At 45.9% G+C, this 10,963-nt stretch overlaps 1 protein-coding gene across 1 annotated transcript in view; it reads right to left on the bottom strand.

The window, feature by feature from the left end:
- Positions 1–1,690: 1,690 nt before the first annotated feature.
- The window catches only part of LOC111934429 (hepatocyte nuclear factor 4-beta-like), a 38,191-nt gene continuing 28,918 nt past the window's right edge, over positions 1,691–10,963 (bottom strand). Inside the window, exons 8-14 of the mRNA XM_086847096.1 lie at positions 10,690–10,796; positions 9,512–9,667; positions 8,861–8,948; positions 7,931–8,083; positions 6,002–6,238; positions 5,107–5,220; positions 1,691–3,907 (exon numbers count right to left, since the gene is read on the bottom strand). Coding sequence (XP_086703222.1) covers positions 3,771–3,907; positions 5,107–5,220; positions 6,002–6,238; positions 7,931–8,083; positions 8,861–8,948; positions 9,512–9,667; positions 10,690–10,796 — 992 coding nt within the window. The 3' untranslated portion in view covers positions 1,691–3,770. The remainder of the gene's footprint in view (positions 3,908–5,106; positions 5,221–6,001; positions 6,239–7,930; positions 8,084–8,860; positions 8,949–9,511; positions 9,668–10,689; positions 10,797–10,963) is intronic.

Genomic DNA, 10,963 nt, shown 5'->3' with positions numbered 1-10,963 from the left:
GTCTTAGTTGATTAACTTCTCAGCATGTTAAGGTTTTTTTTTTCCACCTATATTTAGATTGGAGCAGCTTCAGGGAAATATTCTTGAATCCTTTGGTTTGTAATTAATTTGTGTTTATATTAATTAACAGGTGATTCTGCTCCAAATTAAAAAGGCTCCTCTGCTTATTAAGAATTTTAAGCTACACTCTTTTAGCCCTTCTTGGGCATTCCCTTTTCTTCATCCTTATTTTATTCTAGAACCATGGAATGATTTACATGGGAAGGGACCTTAAAGCTCATCTTGTTCCCACCCTGTTTGTCTGAGGTGAGTGGGAAAACACTTCCAATCTGAAAAGCATTCCAGCCTTTGCACTTCCAAGGAATTTGGGATAAATACAGGTTTGAGTCTCCAGTTTTTCTGTGCAAATGTTGGATTTCTCCTGTGTTTCTGCAGCTTCAGGAGCAAAGACAGCTCTGAGCCTGGATAGCAGGAGGTTGGGAGTGTCCACCCAAACAAGGGGGAGGAGGAACAAATGGCAAGAAAGGATAGAGAGACTCAAAGCTGTTCATTTCCTCTTTGCAATCATTCTAGAAACCACTCTGAGATATTTTCTGAGTCTATATCACACTCTACTCTGAGGTTTCTATGGAGAAAAGAGCTCCAGATCCACGAACACAGACTTTGTGCCAGTGCTGCTGATATTTTTGAGCAGGTTAATGATTTGGTTGTGTTTGTGTGCCACAGCAGCCAGGCTGGGCTGTATTTATGTGTATTTTAGGGAAGGGTTTGTTTATTCTCCAAAGGGAACAGACGTCCCTGCAGATGGATCCTGCCAATTTATCTCCTTTTTATTTTCCTGTTGAATTTCTAGTAGTAATGTCAGTATTGTTCCAGGAATCCTTTCTGAAGGCTTGGATTTAACAATGATTCATTTATGGATTTCTTTATGCTTGTCCTGTGCAGAAATGTTTAATTTCTACAATTGTTCTGCTCCTCTCTGTTGGCTCCAGGTCCAGTGCTGTTGGAGGAAGAAAGTGGCTTAAGGGATTTTGAAATTCAAAAATTGGGCTGTAAAATTATTCAGGAATCTGAATAATTTTAATAATAATAATACTAATAATAATAATAATACTAAAATGAAGTGCACCAGAATTGGTTCTGTATATTTTTATTTTTTTTCTTCTGAATAGGGTTACAGTTCCATTTGTATTTTAATGTGGTAGGTGCTGCTTCATTGATTGTTAATTTTCTACTCTTCTTTCACTTAGTCGTGTTTTTTTTTGTGTTCTGAATATCTTATTTTTTTTCCCCTGCCTGTATTCCAGTAGCACATCTGCTCCTGTCCTCCACTTCACTCTTGTCATCCCCAACCAGAGCCCTGGAAATTATCCAGCAGGCATCAAAGCAAGCACAGCCTGGTTTTTTAATAACAGCAGCAAAACTTTGCACCTCTAAAATATTTCTGCAATTTCTCCTTATATTGTAGTGCAGGATAAAGCTAATATTGGACCCAGATTCAGTGTTAAAGATGCCAAATATTGGAATTGGCAAGGAAAGGGATAACTCAGAAATATTTAAGGTTTTTTTGCCTGAGGTGCCCCATTCTGATAAACAGCTGGCACCTGACAAGGGAAATATTATTAAATGATGGCTTTGAACCTATTTTATTAACAAAATCATGATTCCAATAAAATAGTCACTTCCAAGGTATGTTTGCATAAAATATTGGTTTAATGCAGAGTGGGGTTTGAGATAGGGAAGCCAGAAAAATTCACACCAAAATTCTCTATTCTGAGCTTTTATACAGTAAATTATTCTTGCTGCAAAACTTCACCAGACCAGCTGAACACTGGGGGCTGAGTCTGAGATCCACTGGTGCATGGACAACTTTATTTTCTTCTTAGTTTGTGAATTCCATCAGTATCCAGTAAAAGCCAGGCGTTGCAGCCAGAGTGATTCTTTTTAATGAAAAATAGATATCTGTATTGGAGAAATCAGTGGAGAACCTTGGAAACTTGGTTTTGAATTCAAGAAAAAAGGCAAACTGTCCAGATGAAATATGAGAATATGGAATTTATTTCCCCTGTAGATTTATTTTCTTACCATTAATGACTATTAATGTACATTTTATGTCTGGAAGAGGAATGGAAGGGAGCTGCTGGAGGCACTGGAAGCAATGCTGGCTCAGAACAGTTGCATCTGTCATGCAGCAGGAATGCCTGCAGTGGAACCTGCTTTCCAGATAGAGCTGTTTCAAATCAGGGTTATCAGCATAAAATGTCAGATCAAATTCGTCAGAGGCAGGAGAAAAATAAAACATTCTGATCCAGGTGAAATTGGAGCTGCTCTCTGCTGGCTTTCAGCTCTCTCTGGTGCTGCAGAATGGGGATGCTGAAATTCCCCTGCTGCTGGAAGCTCGGATGCTCTTCCCCAGTTCCCTTTCTTGCGCTGGGGTTGTGTTTCCTCCAGCTGAGCATCTCCAGGAGCTCCCCAGAGCCCCCCTGGGCTCCACCAGCTCGGGTGTGCCATCCTGGCTTGGGAATTTGTGCAGAGGGTCAGAATTAGGAATTCTTCATCGTGTCCCAGTGCTCAGGACAGCCACTCCTGGGCCCTCAGTGGCTGTTTGATAGAGGTTGGTGCACAGATGAGCTTAACTTTTGTGGAAATAATAAAAGATAATTTGCTTTTTTAATAAAGTCCCATTCATTCAGGTCAACTCTGTAGCACAACGCCAGCACTTTGGGAACTCTTGAGGCTGTGTAGTCACCACTGGGCTTATTTAATTTGTTGTTTAACTGCTGATTACATTTTACATTAAGGCAGAAGCAGCTTGTTTTAAATACAAACCCTTTTCATAAAAAGTGGCTCACAGACCTGCCTGTTCCTTTTCTTGGCTGATTTACAGCTACACAGCAGACATTGCAGAGAAATACAAAACTACAGGAAAATCACATCTGTGTACTGGGAAAAGGTATGTGGGGGCACTTGCTTTGTCCAAAAATGTTTGCAGTAAAATTTTACAGAAGATAGAAAGCAGGAGTTGGGATAAGTTTGCCTTGATTTGGGGGCTCACCAGAGCAGCAGGCACAGTGAGAGGCAGAGCTCTTTGCTGCTGTCTGGTGTTAGATGTGTTCTTAAGGTAGAGTCCATCCACTGGCTCACAGATGGACTCTGGATATACTGGAAATTATGGAAAATAGCAAAACGTTGGCATTTCTGTTCATAAAAAAGAACTGGACCACATTAAATGTTGGCTGCCCTGTTGGGACAAGGCCCCTCTGGGTGGAATAAGGCTTTGGCCTTCTAAGGATTATGATGATATTTTTCCTAAAGCTCAACAGGAGAAATGGGAGTGTAATTAATTACATTTGTGATGGGAATAGACCTTTTCATCCCAATTCAGGCCATGCTGTGTGCATGAAGGGTTCCCAGGAGCTGTGCACGGCGCTGGGACGGATGGAGACAGGGCCGAGGGCTCTGGGAGGGTGACGGTGGCACCGAGCGATGCTCACAAACACCCCCAGAACCCTGCCCCGAAGGGCTGGCAGTCCTGGCCCTGCCGAGGAGGGCACAAACCCCAATCCTTGTGCCATGGGGGTGCTGCTGGTGGGAATTCCGTGGTGAGGCTCTCTGCAGGCTGGCGCTGGGCTCACGGGCGGGGAAGGGTGGGAGCGACGGCTCCGGCTGCAGGCAGGGGCGTGCTGTGCTTGGCCTCTGCAAAGAGAAAGGGCCCGTTTCACTGTCAGCACGCTTCCCACAGCGCTCCCAGCTTCTCCTTCCTCCTCTCCCTATAAAATCTCCTGCTTGGGGATCACTGTCTGAGGCAGGAGCTGCACTACGGTGCTGGGCCCTGCGCTAGGGCCTAGCTTATAGTCTTCGCTGCCTGTGCTGGCAGAAGGAGATGGAAGGGATGTCTCAGGAGATGCTGTGGGAGAGAAAAGAAACAGAATTAATGTGGACTTGGATGCTGTTCAGTAGAAATCAGCAAACCATCCTTCAAACCCAGGAGCTTGGGGGATGCTGGCAGGTCCTTCTTTCCTGGTTTGCAGGAGGCACAGGGTGGGCTGGCAGACATGGACCAGTTCCTCTCAGTGTTTTGCTCTTGGGCAATGCCCCCAACTGCTTTTCAATCCTTCATCTCCTTGTCAGAGAGGAGCTCAGCCTGCAGCCCCACTGTAGCTCATTTACAGACCACAGCATTTCTCTAATCTCCTTTGCTGGAAAGGGGCTTAGAATCCAAATAAAAGCCACCTAAAATACATGATGCCAACATTTAAATAGCTGAGAAACAGCAAAATACACTGCGGGAGGGAAATGATTGTAAGTGGCAGAGGGAGGGAGGCTGTGAGTACAGGACATTGTGATTACATGGCAGTGGTTAAATTACACCTCCTGTCCCACTTGCTTTTTTTTAACAGCATGGTCCTACAGGGGATAAATGCCTCAACTCACACCCCCAGCAGTGCCCAGGGTGATTGAAGATGGTTTTGTATCCAAGTCCTGTTGTTTGGCAACAACCACAGGGAACTCCTGCCTTAAATAACCATCTGTCCTCTATTGTGGCATCTCCCAATGCTGCCAAATCCATAGAAACACCCAATCTTGATTTCTCACCCTTTTTTTTTCAATCTTGTGTTATTTTAGTAACGTCTCACAAACCTCTAGGGGTCATGTTACCATTAAAAATCCCAAATTCTCTTTGGAATCATGGAAAGGAGGCAGCCAGCGGGGGCTGTGAGCTCTGATTCCAGTGTAATTCATATAAATAAACTTAAAGAATAAATATATAAATAAACTCATATAAATAAACTTCAAGAGCCTAACTAAACTTAAATTTACTTCAGTAAATTTAAATTCAAATTATTTTTATAAACAAATAAACTTTTTTAATTAAAAAACTTTTTAAAAGATAAATTAACTTCTTAAATAAATAAATACATAAATAAACAAATAAATGAACTTTTTTTTTTTTCTGAACTGTCTGTTGCCCAGTTCCTTGGTTATGCTGACAGTAATGATGTAAAAATGGGCTGTAAATAACTTAAAAAATGGCTGTAAATAATGTAAAAATTGTCTGTAAATAACATAAAATGGGCTGTAAATGACATAAAAAGGGGGACATACGGTCTGGAGCAGCGTGGATCACAGAGGTCATGTTGCTTTGCAGGACATGCCCTGGCAGTGGTTCCAGGTTGAGGCTGGGAGGTGCTGACTGGTACTGGAGATCAGCAGCGGTTCCTGCAAGTGGAATTGGGAAGAGACATCATTCCTTGCATAGTTCCCAACAATCCAGATGCTCTGGGCTAAACCTTTTCCATCCAGAGGATGTGGGAGACCTCTGTGGGTGAAGGTTAATGGCTCGTCTTTGCTTCCTTCCTCTCTGCTCTCCCTGTGTAGGGACAGCCCCCTGGGATGTCTGGGGCTTCAGCTGCTCTCCAGCTTCTGCCTGGGGGTGTGTCCCAAGTGTTGCTCTTACACAGCTTTCCCATAAAGTTATAATTTCTGCACATTTCTAACAAAAGATGTGTTTTCTTCCTTAAACTGCCTCGGTTAGGTGGGAGGCCTCAGCCAAGCGCCACAGCACAGAGCGGATCCTTCGCTGTGAATCTCACCAGATCTCCAGAGCTAGGCTGGGAAGGATGGCTCTGGGGACTGGACTGGAGTGAGAGGGACCCTTGAAGCTACAATTCATCAAATGGTTTTTCTTGGAAGGGATCTTAGAGCTCATCCCATTTCAACCCCATTCCCTGGGCAGGGATGCCACCCACTGTCCCAGGCTGCTCCAAACCCTGTCCACCCTGGCCTTGGACACTTCCAGGGATCCAGGGGCAGCCACAGCTTCACTGGGCACCCTCAAAGGAAACAATTTTTTCCCAATATCCCCCTAAACCTTTTCTCTTTCAGTTTAAAAACCTTTCCCTCCATCCTCCCTCCCATACAACCCCAGCAGACACAAACCCAGACACAAACCCCCGTCCCAGCTTTGAGATAACCTCCCCTCCTCAGGAGGGGTTCTTACCTCCCAGCAGCATCTCCTGCAGCAAGCTGTCGATCCTGGCCACGCCAAAGAGCTTCACAAACTGCACCTGCTCGATCATCTGCCAGGTGATGCTCTGCAGGGGCGGCAGCAGCAGCAGGATGTCACTGAAGCGGCCCCGCGAGTCGTACTGGCGGTCGTTGATGTAATCCTCCAGGTTCACCTGCACCTGGAAGCGCATGTTCTTCACCTTGCCGGGCTCGCTCAGGCCTTTGCAGTCTGGGAGAGGGGAAAATGGAGTTAATTGCTGGCCTGTGCAGGCAAATGTCGCCCTGTCAGGCAGGCTGTGTGCAGGGCAAAGGATGAGATGGCAGCGATGCTCTGACAGAGTGTGCGAGGTCAGCTGACAGCTTGGGCTGCCATCGCTTCACATCTCACAGGGAACAGGGAAACAGTGAGGGGAACTGGAGGGGAAACAGTGATTGGAGGAGAAACAGTAATTTCAGGAGACTGTGAAGAGAAACTGTAAGAAAATAGGAGCTTGTTTCACATGGATGTGTCTGCCTACTGCCATTAGCAAAGGGGAAAAATTTAGAAGTTAAAATATTTATCCTCCCAAGGAAACAGCCTGGAATTTTCCCCTGAAAACTTTGAGTCACCACTGGCATCACTAAATGCAAGCAGTTTTAGTGGCTGTATGTTGTGATTACACTTGCTGCAGCATCAGGTCTTGCTCTCCTGTCTTTGACCTGTGATCAATCCTTTTTCTCAAGGACCACTGGTCCAGCTTTGCTTAAGCAAATAAATTTGTCCCTGGGTCGGGTGAAGTGCTGGCATTTCCAGCCTCCCACTCCTGCTCTGCTGCTATCTAAACCCGAGATTTCTGGATCACTGCACCATTTCCTTCACTGTCTGCAAAGAATCCACAGGCACCACATTTTGGGGATTGTAGTGCCAAGAGATTAGATAAAGTGGTTAACAAATGATTGTGTGTCAGCACGAAGTTCTGAGGAAGCTCTGAGGACATTCCCTCTCGTTAGCAAGGATGAACTTCACTTCTGGGGAGCTTCACACTTCCTCCTTTCAGCTGCAACCTCAGCACCTCGTTGTCACATTGATCTAAAGCTGCACGGAGGCACTGATCAGCTGAGCAGGTAATTTGTCAAAATCAATTTGATGAAAACACCCTTATTCTGTTCACAGCAGGCTTCAGTGAGCCAAAGTTTGTGATGTTCCTGAAACTCCTGGATCTTGATTTTGAATCGGTGAACACAGAAAAAAAACCCAATAATTAATGGATGATACTCGTATTTCTCCATGGTAAAAGACAAAAGGGCATTGTCTGGACTTGGGATTGTTCTCCCTGAGCTCCAGGGAGATACCCACAGGAACCTGGGCAGAGGCAGAGCCCCCTGTGCTTCTGGAATAAACACAGCAAAGCTTCAAAACAAACTGGTTTTTCTCTGTGTTCCTGTGCTCTCCACCCTGTGCATCAGCCCTGCCCTGGGTTGCTGCTGGCTTCCAGCAAGATCCATTAGCAGAGCCCTGATATTTCTGGGCACGGTGAGCAGCCCAGCTCTCTGGGGTTTTTGGTGGTGCTCTCTGGACTCTTAAGGATGCTCCCTGGCTCACTGCTGCTTGTTTGGCTCACTTTGCTAATACATAATTAATGCAGCCATGTATGTCCTTAATGAGCATCTCCTGCATTTCAGGCTGATGGGCTTTCCCAAAGCCAAGCTCCTGAGGCAGCCAAACTCCTCCAGGGCCCGCAGAGCCTCGCACATCAGCCTGGCTGGAGTTCATTCTTGCTAAAAACACTCAGGAATGGGTCACTCCTGTCTTAAACTGCTCTGCTGAGTATTTTCATTACAGCATGGGGATATACAGCTGCTTCCAAGGGGTTTTCCTGGTTTTTGGAGAGCCCACAACTGCTCTGCAAGCCCTGTGCTTGGCAGTCAGAAGGAATCTCACCTGGGTCAAAGAAGATGATGGCTTTAAGGCAGGCGTACTCGTTGTCATCGATCTGGATGTCCCGCAAGGGCTTCACCAACTCATCCAAGATTCTGGTGGCCACACGAGCGATTTCCAGCTCTGGGCAGTGCATTGGGATGATGAAATCATTCCCTGGGAAGACAAGAGAGATTCCCCATCAGGTTTTGGCTCTAGCTCTGCTCTCATGCAGCAGATATCCCAAGGAAGGTTGGCTGATAGTCCCAGTGCCATTTGCAGCAATTTCCAGTCTGCAGCTTTATAATCTGATCCACGAGTGAGAAGCAAGGCCTGGATCTCATCCCCTGGTCCTTATTTATCTCAGTTGCACGTCAGTGCACCCACACCCTGCACACAGCCTGCTCCACGTTCTGCTCTGCTTTGCCCTGTGTTACATCGAGCATCTGTTTGTAAGCAGTGCTGCATCTTTATTTTTGGTTTTCTTTTCTCACACAAAGTTATCCCTTCTCTTTAATGTGAAGCTTGTAGTGTCAGTGTTCTCATTTTTCCAAGAACAGTCCCACCTGTGGTGGCAGAGAACTACATGAAAAGGAAACGCCTATTTGCACTATAATTTTTAACAGACATTTCTGCTAAGTTTTTATGTATTTATTCCCAAATACCTCATTCCTTGGTCCTTGAAAATTTCAGATACAAAACCACAACAACCCAGTCTGAGATGCCATTTAGATACTTGGGCTTTCCCACCCACAATTTCAAAGCTGTGAGGGAACAGTTAGAAAAATCCCAGTGACTTTAGTCTCTTTTTGACCCTCCTCTCCAGCACTGTGTCTCCACCCAGATGTGCAGCCCACGGCCAGGAGTGCAGAGGGGGTTTCAGGGGTGCAGAATGCTTGGGAATGACTCAGCAGGGGTGAATTACAAAAGCAGGAGGGTGTTTCACGACTTTACCTAATAGCAGGAAATCAGTGTATGGTATGGACCTCTTGGCTACCCCGAGGAGCAGATGTTCCCCTGCGTGGGCTCTGAGCAAGGCAACCTGGAGGTGGCACAGGAGGAAGAAATAAGATTACATTGGAAAAACAGAGAATGGAGTGCTGAGCTGTTGCTGTTTAATTAAGCCCCATTTGGTGTTTGCTTAGATCTGGCAGATCTACAGATAAAGTTCTGTTCAGGGCTAGAAAATATCAGTGTATGTTCACTTTGAGAAGTTCTACATTCGTGGCAAACTAAATGAGAGGCTGTTTTTAACTAAAAGAGCAGAGAGGGGATTGAGTTATTTGAGTTCTCAGGAAATAGATTCTATATTCAATTTTTAGGTGCCAGTAAAGGCAAAATGAGAATTGCCTTGTAATTCAGAATGCAGCAGTCTGACAACAAGCAGAATTTTTTGACTGGATCTTTTGCAGGTAGGAGTGATCAGCTCTATCTTTTGAGGGACTTTGGCTACTGAAGTTATTTTTACTTGGTCCCTCTTTCTCTCCTGTTTACAGCTCTGTACAGGGTGATCTGTATGTTAATGCCAGATTCCCCAGCAAAAGGTCCAGCTGGGAATTCCTTTCAAAGGCAGTGGATTTACCAGGAAGAGACATTTGGTTTTACCTGGTCGTCCAGGGGGAGCTCACAAAAGGCTGGGATGTATTTTGCCCATTCCACCAGCACCAGGAGCTGCTGTTTCATGGATTCACACACATCATTGATGGTGGCAATCTTCTTCATGGCAATGTCTGTGCTGTGCACGGGGCTCAGGGGTAAATACTGCAAGAGAAACCACCCAGCTGTGTTTGGAGCAGATCAAGGCTGGTTTTGTCGCTCTCCACAGCATCCACTCATCCCAGCAGGGCCCTGAGAAGATGTTCCCGTTGTGGTTGGACACTTGTGCCCAGCTGTGTCCGACTCACAGCCCATGGAGCAGCTTCCACGAGGTGGTGCTCGGTCCCAACACACTTAACCCAGCCCTCCTCCACCTCCCTAGCTCTCCAGGCTGGCTCAGGACAAAATTAACATTCCCATTCCCAGCAGGAGCCAGCAGCGCTGTGTCTCAGCTTCCCACCAGTCCCTCCAGCCAACCAAATGCATGAAATAATCCAAATTTTCTCCCCCAAGTTACTGTCAGGGACACAAAACTCCTTTTTTGATTCCTGAGGTGCTGTGTGGCAGGGAGAGGGTTAAAAAAACATAATTTTTTTGAAAAGGAAGTGGACTCATTGCTGCATGTAATGTGCAACATCTGGTCCGTATGTTTCAGTGGAGAAACGGTATTTGCATAAGAATTTAAAGGATGCTCAGGGTGCAATTAATGGTGGAACATGAAATAAAAAAGCAATCAGCATCAGCTGGAGCCCAGTGGATTTATTCACATTATTTTTCTGCCCTAAAATTGCTGTCCTGATAAAAAAATTATGAGGAAAGATACGATCAGCCATGACTGGAATATTACATTTGGAGCAGGACAGAGAGAGCAGCAAGGAAGGATAAAATTCTGTGTGAATGCAGTGAGATTTTAGGGGTGCAGCAACAATTTAGGCTGGGGAAATAGGGGACCTGGGCTCTGCAACATCCCTCAGCCCTTGGAATTTCAGCTGTCTCCCACCAACTGCTCCCTGCAGGATGTATTGCCTTGATAATGGATTTCCCCTGTCTGCTTTTGGATATTTAGAATTTTCTTCCCTTGTGCAGAAGCCATCCAAAGGCAGGAAAATCATCCAGCCCTGGTTGGTTCAGCAGGCTGGAATTGCTGAGGGTCACGGTTTGGAGGGGGCTGTCCCCTCGTGTCCTACCTGCTGTGCCATGGCCTCAGCCTGAGTGAGGATGTTGATGGAGAGAGAGCCATTGTCCTCATAGCTGCTCCTGCGGATGCTGATCCTGTCACGCTCGTTCTGCACGGCTGGAATGAGAGAGAGAGAGGTGATTGTGTCACTGAGAGCTCCCAGTGCTCGTGGCAGTGAGAGCTCCCAGTGGCTGCTGCTCCTTGTGGTCCCTAAACAGCAGTGGATGTGGCTTTGCTCCTCCAAGATGCCCCACTGTTGCTGGATGTTGGAATGAACAGGCTCT

Source organism: Cyanistes caeruleus, chromosome 12 (assembly GCF_971803275.1).
Source record: "Cyanistes caeruleus chromosome 12, bCyaCae1.hap1.1, whole genome shotgun sequence".
Lineage (NCBI taxonomy): Eukaryota > Metazoa > Chordata > Aves > Passeriformes > Paridae > Cyanistes > Cyanistes caeruleus.
Note: the sequence above shows the minus strand (reverse complement) of the source record. Positions and strands in the feature narration are given on the sequence as shown.